The sequence below is a fragment of the Cololabis saira genome, chromosome 12 (assembly GCF_033807715.1).
Source record: "Cololabis saira isolate AMF1-May2022 chromosome 12, fColSai1.1, whole genome shotgun sequence".
NCBI classification, from domain to species: domain Eukaryota; kingdom Metazoa; phylum Chordata; class Actinopteri; order Beloniformes; family Belonidae; genus Cololabis; species Cololabis saira.
In genome coordinates this window covers 22,085,723-22,106,028 of record NC_084598.1, presented here as the reverse complement: position 1 = coordinate 22,106,028, position 20,306 = coordinate 22,085,723, and the positions used below count along the sequence as shown (strand labels likewise).

At 38.6% G+C, this 20,306-nt stretch overlaps 1 protein-coding gene and 1 non-coding gene across 6 annotated transcripts; one reads left to right on the top strand and one right to left on the bottom strand.

The window, feature by feature from the left end:
- Positions 1 to 7,622: 7,622 nt before the first annotated feature.
- Positions 7,623 to 7,694, bottom strand: trnaa-ugc (transfer RNA alanine (anticodon UGC)). Its single transcript has one exon. It is a non-coding gene; the product is annotated as a tRNA-Ala (tRNA).
- Positions 7,695 to 12,518: 4,824 nt separating this feature from the next.
- On the top strand, positions 12,519 to 18,915 carry LOC133457106 (tumor protein p53-inducible nuclear protein 2). 5 transcript variants are annotated; one of them, XM_061735997.1, is made up of 5 exons: positions 12,519 to 12,788; positions 16,495 to 16,832; positions 17,536 to 17,838; positions 17,938 to 18,094; positions 18,183 to 18,915. In XM_061735997.1, the coding sequence occupies exons 2-5, from the start codon at positions 16,709 to 16,711 to the stop codon at positions 18,448 to 18,450; spliced, it is 852 nt and encodes a 283-aa protein (XP_061591981.1). In that variant the 5' UTR covers positions 12,519 to 12,788; positions 16,495 to 16,708; the 3' UTR covers positions 18,451 to 18,915. The 5 variants fall into 5 exon arrangements, with proteins under 5 accessions (XP_061591981.1, XP_061591982.1, XP_061591980.1 ...); XM_061735998.1 differs by lacking the exon at positions 17,536 to 17,838; XM_061735996.1 differs by having other exon boundaries at positions 17,542 to 18,094.
- Positions 18,916 to 20,306: the final 1,391 nt, after the last annotated feature.

The window sequence follows — 20,306 nt, the reverse complement described above, 5'->3', positions numbered from 1 at the left end:
AGACATTTTTAGGAAAGACACAGACAGACACTTCTCTTTGGCCCCCATTCAATAGAAAATAGTAAAATCGTCCGCATTGCATCTCCTTTTCTCCCTCTCCGGGGAATGCATGGGTCTGATGAAAAGGGACACTGTCCTCCAGCTTGCTCACAGCATGAAATCGGGTCAAATTAAGCGAGTCGACAGGATGTAAAGGCAAAGAAATAAAAAGTCTGGTGCCCTCAGGTGTCATGAAAGCAGCTAGACCCCAAGAGGAAATGAGGGGGGAGTGATTAAACGTGGATATGTGTGATTTGTTGATGTGTCCAAAGTCATCCCCGTTACCTACGACTATCCCATAAAGTTCCTTTCTACTTAGAGTATTAGGGGCAGGCAGGAGAAAAATAAAAATAATATTTTAGAGGAGGAAGATTTTCTTTTCATTATGCACTTGGAGAAAAAAGTCAAAAATGTGGAGAAAAAAGTCAAAATGTCGAGATTAATCTTGAAGTACAATTTCAAGAATAAAGTCGAAATTTCGTGAATAAAGTCGACATTTCGAGAATAAAGTTGAAATACATTTCGACTTTTTTCTCTGTATGAAATGTGGAGATTAATGTTGAAATACAATTTCAAGAATAAAGTCGAAATTTCGTGAATAAAGTCGGAATTTCGAGAATAAAGTTGAACAACATTTCGACTTTTTCTCGAAATTGTACTTCGACATTAATCTCAACATTTCGACTTTTTTCCTCGAGATTTCGACTTTTTTCTCGAAGTGCATAGGCTAATGAAAAAAAAATCTTCCTCCTCTAAAATATTATTTTTATTTTTCTCCTGCCTGGCCCTAATACTCTTCCGTACCTTTCGAATGTTTTATTATATTAATGATTATTTCACAATAAAAACACATTGGCGTCACATCTGCACCATATATGACCCAAACATGGAGTTGTGTTGGTGAAGGTGGAGTCTGGTCTAAATATCAGGTGCCAGCCATCAAGACAGGAATGTATCACTCCTCAGTGTCGCTGTTTAACATTGCAAAGGAGAGTGAGATGCTCCTCTCTGCAGCCTGATGGGGCTATATGCACCTGTCTAAAGGCGCCATTGTCGTGGCATGCCCAAAAGTTCACACGTCGTTACAGCGCTTGTTTGCGCTGACGCCACGTAGACGAGGGTCAGGAGGGCAGGGCAGCAATAAAGACACACAAAAAAGCACATGTGGAAGTAATCTGGCTCTGCTGTTAAGGATGATTGACTGAGTTTAAATTTACTGTTTCGTGCTGCAATTGATTAAGAAGTAAAGTTAAATTATTGTAATGTTTTATGGTGTAATACATATCCAAGTTATGTTGATAAATTGCAGATCTTACAAAAGAAAGTGATCCGAGTTATATGATGGAGCAAATTTAATGCTCCCTCTGATCCTCTTTTTTTACGGATATAAGCTTCTGTAATTTACTGAGTGTAACATTTTCCACAATGCCTGTGTAATGTATAATGTAGTGTTTAGACTCAATGACAGACTCTGTCATCTCATCCCCATTTATGCTCCCACTCATGATCAAGCCACAAGGGGAAAACAACTTTTAAAGGGAAAGAAAAGGAAAGTTTCAGTGTAACCTGCAAAGGTCCACCAATTTGGAATGAGATTGATAGTAAGAGTCTGGATCTCTCTCAATTTTCAAAAAGAGGCTAAAACAAAAATTGTTATTAAATTATGTCTCTTCTTATTAAATTATGTTTATGTAACAATACCTGATGTATTATTTTTACAAGAATATATTTGTATCTAGGAAATCTGAGGAGGTCTCAGGGTTTTATTGTGTGTTTTTTCTTTTTCTTTTTTTTTTTAGGTTATAAAGTTATTATATGTATATGTATTATATGTGTAATTTATAGTTGTTTTGCTGTGTCACTGGGCCCCTATTCATAAGCTACAGTTAGCTTCTGGGGAGTCCCATTTTACAAACCAATTGATTGATTGTTATCTGTATTTGTGTTTTTAAATTATTCGTAATAAAAACTGTGAAATATAATGTATTATATTCTCTGTTTGTGTTTCTGATTGTCCGTGTCCCATTTACTGGAGAAACCAGGCAACATGGACCATTCACCTGACCTCTCCCGCTCTCTAATATGGTGGAGTGTTACAAGCTGTAAGAGTGAAAACAGCTGATTACACACTGCTGAATTTGCTGCCAGTTTGTCTGTGAGGCCGACTGCGGACAATTTGTGTTACGAGTTGGAGTGACCCCGTGACACCCTGAGGATGGAAGACATGAAAACATTTCTAGTTGGAGCAGAAAAACAAAAACAAAAAAAGGGCTGGTGTCTTCACAAACATCACTGGCTGCTGACACAAATAGCCCAAAATACTGGTACAGGGGAGTGTGGCCATGGGATAATAATGGTGAACAAAATACAATAATGTATTTATATTTTATAGAGCAGGTGAAAGAAATTAGGATATTGAGTCTCCATCATCCAAAAATAATCTCTGATCCACTGTAGCAAAAACTGATCTGCAGAACTCTGAGGAGCACTTTTGTAACTATACTTTTGCTTGTGAAAGAAAAAAAAAGTATTTTGAAATATCAGTTGTACTCTCGGTTAGTGGTGTATCTACTATACATTCAAGGAGATAATGCTTTACATGCTCAGTGTGGTGGATGTTTATATTTTATAGAAACTTTTGTTTTATTTATGTTATTTCAAAAAACTGCTGCAGTTTTTTTTTTTGAGCAGATGATGATTTGAGCTGAAATGGCAGTTTTTCTCTGTTTGGCTTTCGCTTCAACACCCTTTCCTGGGAGTTGGACATACGAATGAATTACGTTAAAACAAATATCCCAGGTCTTTATGGTGTTTGAATAGAAGCAGCTCCGTCCTGAACACCTACTGACATGGTGCAGGCGTTGGATCAAGTGCCAGTCAAAGACACATTTTATTGAGCCCTTGATAGCTTTTGATCAGTTAGGTGCAACATTAACTCCAATCAGAAACAAGTTAACAGCCTCTTGGGTACATTAACATCTGATGTTTATGCAAATTGTTTTCCAGACTGATGCTAAAATTACAACAGCAGCTCAAACAATTCAAGTTCTGTTTTTTTTTTTTTGGGTGGCTTTCTGTATATGTGACAGTATTGAGGATATAAGAGATCTCCCAAAGTGATTGAAGTTTTATCTGTAAGATAAGGTCCTTAATCAAGGGTACTTAATGGTCTTTCATCAAGTCTGTTGTCCATTCCAAAGAGTCTTTGATCTGAAAATGTCTGCCAGCTCTTAGTTTAAGGTTTATGTCAATAATTGACAAACTTAACATTTCTATAAAACTCTTTCTCCCCTTATAGTTTAATGTATCACATTCCTTCCCCCCAGTAAAGTTAAGAAACTTAAATATGTCATAGCTTTAGTCACTTGAGCCAACAATTCAGTAAAAAGGAAACTCTGTTTTTTATCTTTGCAGAACAACTTTAGTGAATTCAGAAAATGGAAACAAATATAGAGTTTGATGCCAGCAGAACTCTGCCATCAAACTCCCCAACTTTTCTCCTGTTTTAGTTTTACACCTTTAGCTCAGCTACAAAAGAGGTTTGTTAATACATGACTCCATGCAGACATTTCTGATGCACACTTCTGAGTATTTTGACCACTGCAGGTTTGTTTACTTGTTTGTACATGCAGAATGGGGTGTGAGTGCTGCAGTTCAGAGGTCCTTAAGGAAGATTAGATTATCCCAGAGGAATGCAGAGGTGCTCACATGGACACATACTCCTACACATGCTCTGTAGTGTGTGCACGTTATCTGTCCCTCCATTAGACACCAACGCACATGTTTTGGTCTGTTTGAGGAGGCTTTGATGAGGAAAGAGACAGCCAGCATCTCATCAACCACAGCTGGAACACTCCACTCACACCCCCCACATCCACTGATCTAATTACTTGATAGACCAGAGAGGTGTAACAGCATCAAATCCTCTTATAAGTTGGGGAAATCAAATACAAACAAAGAACACATGTCTGTAGAGACATCAAAGACTGGATCTCACTAATTTTTGGTTCTAAATTCCCGATAAAACAGAGTTTATTATTTTTGGTCCCAAACACATCAGGAAGGGATTAGATGGTGTTGGATGGCCTCCAGTACAACTGTGTGAAACCTTGGATTTGTTGTTTAAATAGCATATTAATCAGGTTTGTAAGACACCGTTTTTCCATCTCCGTAATATCGTAAAGATTAGGAGAATCCTCTCCCGGAGTGACGCGGAAAAACTAATTCACACAGTTGTATCTTCTAGACTAGATTACTGTAATGTATTATTAGCAGGGTGTCCAAGTAATTCACTGAATAGGCTTCAGCTGGTCCAAAATGCAGCAGCGTGAGTGCTGAGAGGAATCAACAAGAGGGACCATGTCCTCCTGTGTTAGCCTCACTCCATTGGCTCCCCGTAAATCTCAGTATACCATTCAAAATGTTATTACTTGCATATTTTATTTTATTTTTATTTTATTAGTTTGCACAGAGCCCTGTGATGGACTGGTGACCTGTCCAGGGTGTAACTCCTGCCTCTCACCTAAAATGAGCTGGGATAGGCTCCAGCAGACCCCCGTGACCCCGCAAGGGATAAAGCGGGTAAGATAATGGATGGATGGATGGATAGTTTGCACAGAATAAAATTAACACTTGCAATCAAAATAGTAAGACAAATGTGACAGGAGAGGTCAAAAAGCCAACAGGCTTATGCAACGGACCTCCCCTCAATTTAGGAAGTAAAACAGTAATTACAAAAAATCAAAAAACAAAAACAACAAGACGAAGACTATAAACAAAAACAAAGAAGGTTTGTCTACATAAATCCATGTATCATTCGTTCTTACATAGTTACAGATCATCAACACACAAAAAAAAAAAAATAAAAAATAAAGAAAACTTGACATTTTTTAAATGTGTATTAAATGAGATGATACATTTCTTTTCTAGAGAAGCAGAGCTTTTGATAATGTGAGATTTGGAGTTCCACATCTGTACACCACGATATCTGAGGGAAAACTGGCCGTGTTTAGTTTTATAAAAAGGAAGATGAAAATGATTAACCTGTCTAGTATTATATGAATGTATTTGAGAATTATAAGCGAAAAAATTACTAAACGATAGTGGTAAAGAAAAAGGCAAAAACATATGTTTTTATAAAAACACACATATCTGATGAATATTTATGTCATATACTGAAAGAAGTTATATAAAACTCAAAACGGCCTAGCTCCGCGATATTTACAAGACCTAATAGTACCCTATGTTCCCACTAGAGCTCTCTGTTCTCAGTGCAGGTTTACTTGTAGTTCCTAGAGTGTCCAGATGTAGATTTGGAGAAAGGTCTTCTGTTATCAGGCACCATTACTATGGAACCAACTTCCAGTTTGGGTTAAGGAGGCTGACACCACCTCCATCTTTAAAACCAAACTTAAAACATTTCTGTTTAGTAAAGCCTATAGTTAGTTTAAACTTAAGTGTGTTACGACCAGGAGTCATAGCTGCAGCCAAAGGACAAGACTACAGCAGTCCGTAAACATAGCTTTGTTGTAGATATGCTGCTATAGAGCTACACTGAAGGGGGACCCCGACATGATCCATTGATCAATGCCCCTCACCCCTCCTTCTCCCGTATTCTTCTCTATCCTTTCCTCAGATCAACCCTCAGTTATTAATTAGAAGTATCTCATAACCATATTTGTTTCCATTGTTTTTGTACTTTGTTGTGCTGGTCTTTCTCTTCCTTTTCTCTGCTGTGCATGTTTTCAGGCCAGAACTTCCAGACCTGTGGTCCCACCGTCTGATCATCCCAGTGCTTACTTCCACATGTCTGTGTCTCTGATGGATACCTACTGACATCTTGACCTGCAGTCGCACTCTCTGACCACCTCAGTGTCTACTGTCTACATCTGTTTATATAGTCATCCCTGTAGTGCACCAGTTAACCATTGTGTCTGTGTCTCTCCTCTTTCTGTTCTTCATTCTCTCTGTCTCTGTCCGTTTACCTGTCATTGTTTATGTAATAATTGCTCGGGGGTCGTGTTCTGGGTCTCTGGAAAGAGCCCAGACACAACTTGTGTTGTAATAGACACTATATAAATAAAATTGAATAGAATTGAATTGAACACATGACAGTAAGCAGTTCATGTATGTAACAACTCTTGCAGTAGTTGATGCAAACACTACAGATTTCCCCTAGATCAATCCTGTTGCTAAGTAGGGTTGCAACATATAAGGCATCATATGCAATGTTCTTGATGAAAATTACAGACTTGCAATATATATACAAATATATAAATAAATAGCGCCTACACCTGTGATTAATTTTATTCCGTTTTTGCCAAGATTAAACTGTATCTAGAAAGTGACAAACTGTGGCGTCACAACTGCTCGCGTAAGAAAATGATGTACAGAAAATGCCGATATCAACCACAAGGGGGCAGTCAAAGACCATCAATGTTACCTCTATTTACAGGTAAAATCACACAGGTACAGCTGGTCACACAGCATTCTATCTATTTTGTATTCAAGCTAAATTGAAAAAGAAACAAGTACGGGGAAGAGGAGACATGAGGTAGTGATTGTGTGGGGATTCAGCATAATGTACGTATATAAAATGGTATATATAATAATGATTATATTGTTTATGATAAGATGTGTAAGATGTGTGTGTATGTATAAATATATATATATATATATATATATATATATATATATATATATATATATATATATATATATATATATATATATATATATATATATATATATATATATATGTTGTATATGTATATTATTTATTTATTTATTATTTATAATTGCTCAGGTATAATATTTATAATGCTCAGGTATAATATTGCAATGACGTTCTGTAATATTTTTATAATGTAATAACAGGTATATTTTTTGAGAAAGTAAAGCTTGCTGTTATATTTATTTATCTTTATTTTCATTTTGTATTCAAGCAAAATTGAAAAAGAAACAAGGGGTAGGACCTCATACATTTTTTTACTTCCTCCTACCCTCTATTTACAGGTAAAATCACACAGGTACAGCTGGTCAGACAGCATTCTATCTATCTATCTATCTATCTATCTATCTATCTATCTATCTATCTATCTATCTATCTATCTATCTATCTATCTATCTATCTATCTATCTATCTATATTCATTTTTTTTTTCTTATATAGGCTACATAGATAATCAAGTTTTGAACTCAGTTAAAATTATTCGCTCAGTGTCGTTCTGGTTCCTGATACAAAGAAACTAACCAATCTACTTACAGAATAAGAAATTAAAAGATGTTCATTAAGACGTGACTAGAATAAACGCACTTCCTCCTTTCCAGATTTCTGTCGGGAACAAATGGTTAACGTAGAATTGTGATCTGAATTAGTGCTGAAAGGGCCTTGGTAGATAAAGGACATCCCGGAACTGAATTGGTTCGACTTCGACAAAAATATAGAACAAAATTAGGGAAGCTTGAAATTCACTTAATGTATTTGCAAAGAAAGAAGGTGCATAATATTCCTACAATGTGACATGCATACTTGTAATGTGACACACATAGGCTACTTGTGTTTCCCAGACACGACAAAAGAAGTGGAGATGCCGGGGATTGAACCCGGGGCCTCATACATGCAAAGCATGCGCTCTACCACTGAGCTACATCCCCTGTCACGTCTGTGGAGGCGTAGAGTTACGATTTTATTAGCTACGTGGCAACATGGCGGAAATCGCTATCAGGGGTTTCTGTTGAGCAGTTGAGCAGTTTCTGAGCACGTTATTTTGGCTGAGCTGTGGCGTGAATGCGATTACCGGTATGTCATTGGTAGACAAATCTCCTGCCTGGCTACAACCATCTGACGTAGCTCCATTTGCATACTTGACTGCATCTACAACCTTCTTTACTGTAATATCCTGTTGAAAATGTTCACAAGTGGGGTATTTTATGGGGGTATTTTATTTCATTATTTTCTTTACTACCGAGTTCCCATGACATTACTATAAATGAATGGGTGAGGGATGATTGGGCCAGCCAGGTGCTCTTTTGTTTGTTTGTTTTACATTTTTATCAGATTTTTCCTTGGTGCTATTTTTTGCCCTCTGGTAATGTTTTGATTTCAGTCAGTGAACACATCTGTCTGAGCAAAGGGCTCCTCCTCCCCTGAGACCAACAAACTGATGAGTATGACAGACGGACAGAAAATCTCTAACCGCAACACAGTGATCTTGACGATACACTGAGCCTGAAACCTATTCCTTGTCACCCCCAGGTATCCTTATCCTTTGGGAATTTTAAAATAGCGCCCCTCGTTAAGTTTCATATCCTTTGGTGGCTGCTGTCTCTCTCCACCTCAGAAGAGCACAGCCTGTTCTCACTCGTGAAGTGTTTATCAGTGCATGCACTCTTGCCAAGGACACTGCCTTCAGATCTCATTTACTCTAGCCTTGTAGGGACAGAGCCATCATGGGCTGCACACATGACATGGGGGGTATTGGGACGGCTGAAGAAGAAGAGGCAGACAGTGAGAAACTGATGCCTTCCAGCGTCTGTCAGCTGAAACAGTCTGGGCATGGCAGAGGGATCTCCCAGGCGGAGAGAGTGACACATGTTGATAGCTGCGTTTGTTGAATTAGAAAGGTGACTATGAGACAGCATGTTGCCTGTGCTGTGCAATAAGGAATGGTACACGTTTATGTGTCACGAGAGGTTATCTGGGGTCTATAAAGTGTTGCATGTACAGATGTGCAGTATGTAATATAAGATCCAGAGACAAGTTATTTACCGTATTTTCTGGACTATAAGCCGCTACTTTTTTCATAGGTTTTGAACCATGCGGCTTATACAAAGGTGCAGCTATTCTGTGGATTTTTGGGGGCGCTCTAACCGGAATTAGAATCAAAACTAAGACAAAATAAATGCAAAGAAGAATACGCTACTTCTTCTTTAGCAGATAGAAGTAGGTAGAAGCAGATTTCAAACAGATAAATAGATAAATAAATACCGGTTATTTTATCTTGGTTCTGTCCCGTTTTAATCAGCAAAGTTGCTGCCGTGTTAAAAGACACTGTTAGGAAAGGATCTATTTAGGTACAAACATATACATCATATACAGTTCAAAATCCTTCTATACATGTAGTAAATATCTAATCTAACAACATAAATATCTGCGGCTTGTATATCTTTTTTTTAAATAGAGCGGATGCGGCTTATATGCAGGTGCAGCTTATAGTCCAGAAAATACGGTATCTTAAGCCAGAGACTTGCTTCAGTTTGGGCTTTCAGATACTTTTGCATGTGTGATTCGAATGCCTGCGAGTTAATATGCACCAAATGCCAAAAAGAATGCCATGAAATCAATATTAAGCCTCTCATCTAACTTACTGTGAGAAAACAAATACATTTAAACTCCCCAAAAAATGTTATTTTATAAGAAGCCCTTGCATTGTATAACATTTACGGTATTTTTCAAGGGGTAACTGAGGTTATAGTATCACAAGACGCACCTTGTATGTTCAGGGGCTACGGTCTTATCATAAGCCAGCAGTCAGCAGTGCGAGAGCAGAGAGGCCCTCGAGGAGAAAAACACCGTAAATGCACCCAACTGAACTCATGAAAAGGTAGTGAAGATTTAAATGTTGAAAATGTACTATTTCAACCACATAGCAGCTGTTCACTGCCATGACATGAACAAAGGAGACAATTGGATATGTTATTTTTGTTTCCTATCAAGTTCAGCCATCTCAACAGACAGATACCTGCATCCTTACAAAACACATCACAATCACAATCCATGCCAGAGTTAGCTTACTGTATGTTTTAATCACCAACATAGCAACAAGCAGGGAAGTTCGACTCATTAACCTTGAGTTTCACAGCAACTCTGTCTTTAACCACAAACAAAACTGCTTTATTTACAGTAGCAGGTTTGACTTCATTCACATGTCTGGGTCAGGTGTGCCAGTGATTGTGAATAAGAAAGTGAAAAAGAACTATACATCACAACCATGAGCAAGAGAGAGAGAGAGAAAAACACACTCTGCTTTGACCTTTCACCTAGTTCTCCAGACAGCTTGGGAAATTGTGGGAAATGTGTAACAACAGACCACTTCAGTGAAAGCTACAGCCTAGATTAAGGAATAATAAAATAAAGAAGGACAGACAGTTTAAAACAAAAGAAGATCCCAGTTGTTTGGAAAACAAGTAGTTTGTGCTCACAGCTGCTGCAAATATCTTTATATGTATTTATTGTATATTACACTGGCATCTAGCATAATGGTACAACATACTTCAACAGGCCTGTGACATCTCCTGATTACATTCAGAGCATAAACATTAATAAAAGCACAGATGCACAACTGTTCTTGCAAAAGTTTGTGTGTGGGGTATGAACGTCATTGCAGGGGTAATATGTGAGCTTGTGTGTGTGTGTGTGTGTGTGTGCGTGCCTGTGCGTGCGTGTACGTGTGTGCGTGTGTGTGTGTGTGCGTGTACGTGCGCATGTGTGCCTGTGTGTGTGTGTGTGTGTGTGTGTGTGTGTGTGTGTGTGTGTGTGTGTGTGTGTGTGTGTGTGTGTGTGTGTGTGTGTGTGTGTGTGTGTGTGTGTGTTGGACTGAGTTGCCTAGCACCTGGTAACTGTATAGGCCGAAACCTTATCATCTTGACTTTAGAAAGCTCATACTGAACTCATGCTATTGATGCTCACCTGTGTTTCAATAACATGTAAATGTCGACACAGCAGAAAAAAATCCGAATGACACGTAGAGCAGGTATCTAGACATGGGTGTGGTTTATTTTGTCTGCTGTGATCACCATTTGAGTTTGCATTCACGTCACACATCCGGGCTTTTTATGCAAAATAGAAAATGACATTTTTTGGTACAGTTTGGTATATTGTACAACATAATTTTGTCAGGGTTAAATGTAACATGCATTGTATCTTTCATTTGATATATACAGTATACATATATATATATATATATATATATATATATATATATATATATATATATATATATATATATATATATATATATATATATATATATATATATATATATATATATATATACATATATAGTTCAACCTTTTTATTTCAGCTGTAAAACTCTGATAAAGAGTGACAATGATAGTTCCTGTTGAGCTGTGTTCAGCTGATATTGAGGTCATCACAATTTTGTGGATCATGGGAAAAAGACATTTCCTGTCTACATGAAGGACAGGGCTATGAATTCCATTCCAGTTTGCAAAAGACATATATATACAGACATAAACATTGCTGATGCCAACAAGCACAAGCTGAGAACACTATTATGTAAAATGCATTATGGTTTTCATTAGAAAATAACAATACAGAACTTTCTTTCACTTTAAGAGATTCAAACATGAGTCCATGTACAGTTATGCAGACAGTCACCAGTTTGAATCATCTGCAACAATAAAAGGCTGTGAAAACTCTGAAAACCTTGCAGATTGCAGGGGGTAGAATCTATACTAGGGGTTCTCAAAACTTTTAAAAAGCCCATTGGCTACTCAAATGCTGGCATCCAAAATCGCTGATATGATTGGCTAGTAAAGGACTAGGAGGCACATTTAGGTCCTCCCCATCAATGCGAAAGGAAAAAGATGCTGAGGGGTTGGGCAGAGGGGTGTTATTTACATACAAAATGAAAGTAACATCAGCAACATCATTGGACAAGGAAAAATAAGTATTTTTTTTTAGGTCTTTGTTAACTGTGTAATTGAAATTGTTGAGAAACATTGCTTTCTCTGCCGTTCAATGGAAACATGCAAAAATAAATGAATAAATAACAGCATTAAAATAGTATCATGCAATTTATTCCTTTTGAGCTCTATTGATATATTGTAAAATATTTTCTCTGTATTGCTTTCCAGCTTAACCTAGTATGTGACATAACAGTTTTTGTTGGAGCACCTTCTGTTCTTTATTGTGAAGTTCAAATACTGTAATAAAGCATCACACACTGACAATTTAATCACTTGGCTGTCAGCAGATTTTCATCTTCTCGCCGTCCACTGAGCTATTTAATCAGACTTTTTTGGTCAGTTTCTCGTCTGTGCTTCTTCAGCCTGAATTATGGTTCTGAGTTAAATCGACGCCGTAGGGTACGCCGTAGGGTACGCGGCGACGCGCAACGTACGTTGGCGTAAGCTCTGCGTCGGTGTAACGCGGACCCATGAATCAGCCTTTTGTCACAGGAGAGCTGTGGAAACATGGACGCTGATCCCAGATCAGCTTCTCTCTGGCCGCTCATCCTGCCCAGCCCCCACCCGGTTACATAGGAGGCTCGGCCAGCGGCGGTGTAAGATTCTGATTGGCCGGTTTGTTTCTAGTGGGCGGGGCAAGGGGCGTGGCCGAGAGTGTAAGATTCTGATTGGCCGGTTTGTTTCCAGTGGGCGGGGCTAGGGGCGTGTCCGAGAGTGTTGTGATCTCACAATCAGCTGTTTTGTACGCTCTACATTCTGATCCAAGGATCAGCTGGAGGCAGCAATAAACAGGACAAATCTGCATCAGAGAAATTAGAGGGGAGGAGGAAGAAAAAAAAGCTGCAGATGTTATGATCTGAAAACATCAGTGTAACATTTTTACACGAAGACCTTCTTCTGAGAAGAAAGCCTTTTATTTTTGTATTGTGGTGTTTTAACTACCTCACATAAAGGCTATCTAAAGCTATGCTTTAAGAGTTGTAGTTTCTACTGTGTGTGTGATCTCGTTTACAACCTGAATAACCCCTTCAAAGGCAGGTAAGCTGTTATTTTTCGTTAAAGCTATACTTCTTAATGTGTTTTTAATCAAACAGTGTGCTTTTTCAGAGATTCCCAAATGCATTTTTGCATTCATCTTGTTTATCAGCTGGAAAACGTCCACAGATAGCTTGCATCCTAGAAAAAATATGACTGTAACGGAGTTACATCGCTTTGTCTTTCAGTGACACATTACATATCGAGGGCTGTCTTTGACCGCTGTGGGTTAAAACTGGGGATGGTCTATTATTAGGACTTGAATAGATTTGAGAGCAGAATCGCGGCCTGAATAAAAGGCTTAAACGGGTCGATTCGACGTCCTGCACCGAGAAAAATGACACCAGGCTGCAAAATTGCGCAAAATGCTGCTGTGGAGTCTATGGCGGATGTTGGTGTTTTATGTTGCCGGGGGAACCTTTCCGAATACGCTTCTTTTTTATGCAAATAATGATAATATTACTCCTTAAATGGCCATAAGTGCATCCAGTCGATGCGTTTTCGTGCAGCGTCGCTGAGCCACAGCTGTCATTGCTTTGACCCTTCAGCTGCAGAGCTTACACGGATAATTCATGTTTAACCTGGATAACCTACACGTAAAGTCGTGTCATCTTCTTCTCTGTCGACGACCTGATGTCGAAATCGACGTTTAATTAATCTGGGAACATTAAGTACATCTCCATGTTTTGAAATGTAAACATAGGCTTTTTGGCAGAATTTTTTTTTTTTTTTCATAGTTCACACGATAATCATCGACAACAGCAGGCGTTCACGTATTGAGTGCTATGCATAGCGTTGCTAAATGAAGATTACATAATAAAAAACTATGTAGGATGAAAAGACACGGTTATAAAAAGGTGTATTTTGCGATGTTTGGTATGCAGACTCCTTTTTTCTCCCGTCCGGTCGGAAAATAGGCTGACTGGAGCCTCTCTGTCAGTGACGACTTGTGACGTCACCGCACACGTCTTTCTCTTTTTTTTAGTTTGTGAAGCCCCGCCCATTCAGTTTATTCCCTACTTCTTAAAAATAACAGGCCAAAAACAATTTTACTCAAGCAGTTTAATGTAACCATTCTGTAATATTTATCCTTTTTATTTTTCAGCTGTAATGTTTTATTGTGCGAACAAAAATAAATGCCAAAAAAAAGGCTGTCAGCCTCTATCTTTAACTTATGATAATATGAATGTTGCCCTTTTTGTAGCCTGTTTGCCATAATATTTCTATAATTTTAGGTTTAAACCTAATTCCATCTGTTATTGTTCCTATTCCAGGTTTTAAAAATAGATTTTTAAATGCAATATGCCCGGTCAATTGTATTAGGCCTACTATTGCAAATATAAAATAAAAACTCAATCCTGCACACTTACAAATGATCGATAGCATAATATGTGTATATCTACACGTATCATTTACTACTAAAAATAAACAAGACTGTAAGAATTGAAAGAAAAGTGCATCATCAGGACTTCCAGATTTTTATTTATGTCTTTATAATGTACTTTCTATTAATTCAGAAGTCACGTCAGTGTCTTTTATTTGCTTGTCGGGCCAGTATCAGTGGCTATATTTACACTGTTTAGATGGTTCTAAATCAGCTTTTACAAGCACCAAACTGATAAAAACGGCTTTATCAAAGAAGCTATGCACATAGTCCTCACTGAAACGTTCATGTAGGTTGTGTAGATATTTGTTTGACCTCAACCACTGAAGCCTGGAGGCCTTCTCACAAATCAATGACCGCAAGAAAAAAAAAATGAATTTAATTGTCATGAAGTATGCAAACAGCTCGTAAATTGAATGTAACCTGCCCTTGGAAAATCTGTAAGATATGGGGAAAGAATGGAAGGTGATATTGTTTTTCTTTTTGTCTTAGTTTTTTTTTTTTTTACCCATCTCTATACATTACAGTAAATTATATTTGTTAAAATTTATATAAATTTAGAACTCCCATAATTTATGATTCGTAATTATAATGTATAATGTGTCTTTTTGTTCCTGGTCAACACTGTGGTTCTTCAAATGAGACCAAAAAAAACAGTCATTATTCAGTACATGCATATTTATATGCCCCATATTATAAAGTTTGGTTTACTGATTTATTTATTGATTCAGGACACGAGCCATTAAGATCAAATTAGGCTGTGGATAAAATGGGTGAATGATTAAAATAGGTTATCATTTGACTGTAAACCTCAATAAAACTAAAACCGGTGTCCAAATAATAAATGTATGCATTCATAGACGCGGGAGCAAAACCTGTTTAATGAAGCTATGAGGTATCTAAAGTGTGTCAGCACTTAGTAGAGGTACTGGGAGTGGTATTTGCACTCTTTATCCTTTAAGTACTTTTTTTTTCTTGTGCAGTCACAGTTTACGTGCACAAAATGTGGCCTTTGAACAAATGTTACCAAATTAGCTGTGACCGTTAAACATTACATCATCATGTGGGTCAAGCACTTGTACTTTGCTGGAGCATCTGGTGTCACAATAAGTCTGGCTTTCGTTGCATTATGACATGTGCACAGTCACTGCTTGAGTCTGTATCTGTATATCACCTCCTTTCACCTCCTCCTTCTCCTCTTCCTCTTTCTCTTCTCTGGCCTGTCCATCTGTCTTGAGACTGTGCCTATTGGTTATCTGGATCTACTGGGGGAAGGGAGATATGCTATTGTTCACCAGCTCCTTGCTCCTTGCTTCCTGACTAACCAGTCAACTTGTTTTATTATTCACTCCTTCAAATTCTCTTTTATTACTACATGCTTGACCTCAGAACATATCTCCCAATGTATTTCAAAGTATGCCATCATACCACGAATGTTAAGAAACTGCATTAAGCTGAAATCTCATAAGTCATGTTTGTCATGACTGAATCAAAACAGTTTAATTTAGAATTTATTGACTCTACATACATATGGGCCACTGTTTTTTTGTTTGTTTGTTTGTTTTTGTTGGAGTTTTTTTGACTGACAAATGCATGACAGAAAGCTTCAGGATTGTTTAGCATGTTTTGGTCTACAGTCTAACTGAAAAAAGAATATAGATGATAATAATAACTGAATATCCTGTATCATAAACACATGTGCCATTTATAACAAACCACACTGTTTGAAACTTGTTAAACACCCCGGGTGTCCTGTTGCCTCCATAGACATAAATGTATAGATGTGTATCAATGATGAGGTAATGAGGTGAATGAAATGTAGCCCAAGTGAATTAAGAAATTTCGTGTAGCAGAAGAAAATTAATATGTCATTTTAAAACTATTTTCACAATGAGTACAACCAGCTCTGAGACAGAGAAGCTCATAGAAAGATCTGTGTGTGCATGGTTTTATTTAGTCTTTTTAACTATCTAGGGTGCCTCTTTGCCTAATGTCCAACAGGCTCTTCTCACACCCAGAGGGCAGATTTTCGTCTTAAATATTTTGTGTATTTATTTATTTAAAAAAATGCAAGAGCCATAAAAGCTAACAGTTACCTGTCAAATTTTCCTTGTACACAGTTCTAAACTGCTGCAGCTTGTGTGGGGAAAAGCACGTACCGCATACAGTACATTGCTCAATATTATCAGTGTACTCTGACTAAACTGTTGAAATCTACCCAACCTTTTTAATGAGTTATTTATAAAAAGATATGTTAACATCAAATTACCTTATCTTTTCATGACCACTAATAAGATGCTGTGTTTTGTCTCTCCTTGTGTCCAGGCCTTTGTTCCAAACCAAGTGAAACCTTACATTTGCACTACAGAAGCCTAGCGAGTCCTGTTCGTCACACCCAAGATCAAGCAAGAGGGTTCAAGTGGAAACAAGGAGCTCAGAAAAGCCGGCGAAGCATTAAACAACGAATACATTGAAGAAAAAAAAAATCAAAAAGGCAGCTATAGCTTTTTCTTTGTGAACTTAACATCAGTAAGCAGCTATGTTTCAGCGTATTAGCAACCTGTTGTTTGGGGAGGTGGAAGAGGTGGCAGCTGAGCTGAAGGGACCCAATCCATGTGTGACGGAGGCCGACGAGGAGGGATGGATGCTCGTCAACCTGCCTGGTGAGTCAGAGGGCAAAGGGTTAAGATGGAGGTTTTGGTGCTTCATGCCACTGTAGGAAATAGTCCTGTTGTGCATTATGTAGTGAGATAAAACGGCCCTATGCATGTGTGTAATTGTAACTCACATTTGGAGTGTAGAAGTAGGGATTGGGATGATGGAGTGGGGTGAAGAATCAGTCGAGGCGTGGTGCAACTACACTTCTGCTCATCTATGTAGCTGCTTTACCAAAAGTGCTGTCTATCAAATGATGGAAGCACTTAAATATCTTTCAACACACATCTCCTCCCACTTTGTTTATGATCTGATCATGACAAAGGCAGTTGCTCAGTATGATACCTTTTTTTTATGCCTGTTGCTGCCTCCAAGCAGAATCAAGACAAACATTATGTCGACGACATAATCACAACCTCAGAGGGTCAACATAACTAATGATGTGACTCTTTTATGTTTTGTGTTTCCTTACCCCTTTTTCTTCCTCTCCCACAATTTTTTTCAAATACCCTTACATCCCCCACACCGGTATGTGTGTGCGTGTGTATGTGATCCCTTTTAAAACAACCCCTTTTGTCTTGCATGGCTTTTTGTAAAATCTGCCACATTTGCTAAAAAAAAAAAAAAAAAAAAATTACGACCCCCTCCCATCTGAAAAATCTGTCTTTACTGGCTTTCCCATCACTCATATCATCCCTGCAATGCGCTCAGAAGAAGCTGACGGCATTGTGCAAGCGGAAGATGAGACGGGAACTTCATTCCCAGACAGTAACTTATCAGATCACCGAAACACACGCACAAGGACTGAATGCCTCGGTCCCACTCCTCACCCACCTCACAAACGTCGCAGGACACATAAAGGTCGGGCAAGGGGTGCGGTGGCATCCTCTGATCCTCAGTCTTGCCCCAGCACTAGCCCATTACACTTAGGTGCTACTACACCCGTGACCCTGCCAAGACGGGCTAGACTGTCCACAACCTCTTCCACCCCGTCAATGTCCCCAGGCTCTGGCAGTGAGTGTGAGGGCAGAGGGGCTACCCGTAGGGCAGGCTCAGTGAGGGGCTGCATGGATGAGAGCTGGTTTGTCACCCCTCCCCCCTGTTTCACTGCAGAGGGAGCCACAGCAGAGGCCAGCCCCATGGAAGACCTTCTCATAGAGCACCCTAGCATGTCTGTGTACGTCTCTCCGAGCAACCTGTCCATGGTCTCCAATAGCAACCTGTCCGTGGTGGGAGAGGAAAGCATTGTTAGTCTGGCAAGCAGTGTGAGGTGAGACACTTGCATGTGTGCAGCACCCATCTTCCACCTGCTTTAACACGGCTATCAATAATCCCACCGTTTATCTCCTCTTTTGCAGCCGAGTGACTGAAGCAGCTGCTCCCCCGGCGACCCGCAGCTCCATGCCCACCAGGGTGAGCCGTGGAGCTGCTGCCCAGGCTGGAGCTCTGGCCAAGGTCACTCAGGTGACCAGGATCCAGCGCTGCAAAGCCCGCATGGAGCGACGCCATCTCAGCCGCAACCACATCCAACGCCAAAACCGTACGAGGGAGCAGGTCCCTCGCCGCGCAGCCCATGCCAGAAACACCTTGCTTCACCAGCCCACCAAGCGTAACGTCTGTCACTAAACTCCCCAGCAACCAGGGAGCATTGTTTACTCCGAGGGCATTAGTATTGCGTAGTCAACTCAAAACAATGACATCATCAAATATGGTCACCAACAACACATCTGCTTTAATTACTGCATATTATATCATATTTCACCCGTATAGGTGAATGTCTTTTTCTTTTAACAAAAACTAAATGAAGCTGTTAATTGACGCCTCATTCTGCTGTTATGAAGCAAATGCTTGTAGTAGATCAGTGTAGACTTATATAATGGCCAACTTATTATCCATTGCAGTATCAAAAAAACAAACAAAAAAAGTCTCCATTAAATTCCCTGAAGTGATATGTAGTTTTAGCAATGCCTGAAAAACAACAAAAAGTTTAATGATACTAATTTTCACTCATGTTCATGGCATGTTATTTTCAAACTCATTCAAGCATTAAACTTCTATGTGTTCATTTTTAAAGATAATGACAAATAACTTATTTTACTAGAGGAACAGGCTTTCCTGGTGGAAACAATGCAACACAGAGACTAGTTACGCCTTGGTGTTATTTTACAGCAAAAACAAGTCATCACATCTTCAGAGCTTTATATTAATGGAGATTTTATCAATATTATTTTCATTTAAAGACGCAGAAGAAATCATGCGTGATAAATATGTGAGAAAAATCACTAGACATTCGTTTCTCCCTCTGGTTTTACCAAAATTAAAAGTAGAGGACAATACAACAAGAATGAACCTATTTCACCAGAGGAAGTAACATGTTGTGATATTTCTGTCCTCTGTCTCTGAAGGATTAGAGCCAAGTAGAAGATGGTGAGAGTATGTGCAAAACAGACTGAAGGAAAAATGACATGATGAATTGGAATTGGGTATTATTAGGAAAGTGTAACATAACCCCCTCCTCCAGGCAACCTTTGGTCAAATTGGTACCTATAAAACCATGGGTACAAGGATAAGGATGCAGTGAAAGGAAGCAGGGATTCCCTTTGGGTTACAGGGTCTGGCAGGTTATAGTAAGTGCAACGCAGTTTTGGCAGCAACTCTTTATTTAGTTTTGTTACATAGTAGTTTGTCTTTTAAAAAGCAACTATATGTTAGTCTCTTTTTGCATAGCTCCACCAGGAGAGAACATTTTTGACTGTTCCTGCTCCGCTGAAAGATTTGGCTTTAAAAAGTCAACAGGTGAACTCCCTGTGGACCATAAATAGTATGAAGGTCATTAGTTATGGGTTTTTATTATTATTATTATTATTATTATTATTATTATTATTATTATTATTATTATTATTATTATTATTCCCGGCACTCATCAGTCACGCTTAACCAGTGTGCTGTGCTCTTTCATTATCCATGTGATCACCAAAAGTGTATGCTCTAGTCACGCAGTTCTTTTTAACTGAAAATCTTCACTGGAGACATCTGTTTGGAGAAATGGGAGCAATTGTTTCCTTAATGCCTCACAACAAACACTTTCTCCCTCTCTGTACTCTCATGGACATGTAATGCATTGCTGGCATCTACTCCATGATCGTCTGTGTCTTCGCTGTTAGCACATCCAGCTCTGATAGTGTCCACGTCAAAGAACTGGCTTACTGATATGTATTCAACAACAATAGTAAACAATGGTGCTGAAATGTATACTAATGTTTGTAAATTATTTGAAATATGGATGTAAGTGTGCACTGTCATATATTTTGTGAGTCAATGTTTTAGAGGCGTGCTGTGGGGTTGTACTTTTGTTTTTCTTTTGTGATTCTTTTTCTTTTCCTTTCAATCCTGATTGTGTGTGTGAGAAGGTCTACTGAGACATGAAATGCTAGAACTTCTCTAGTAAAAAAACATATATATATATATATGTTGCTCCTTTA

Excerpts from the sequence above, each read along its gene's own strand:
- LOC133457106 (XM_061735994.1), top strand. The coding sequence starts at position 16,709 with ATGTTTCAGCGTATTAGCAACCTGTTGTTTGGGGAGGTGGAAGAGGTG. Across the intron at positions 16,833-17,535 it reads GATGCTCGTCAACCTGCCTG|AAGAAGCTGACGGCATTGTG; the intron begins GTGAGTCAGAGG and ends CAATGCGCTCAG. Across the intron at positions 18,095-18,182 it reads AGTCTGGCAAGCAGTGTGAG|CCGAGTGACTGAAGCAGCTG; the intron begins GTGAGACACTTG and ends CCTCTTTTGCAG.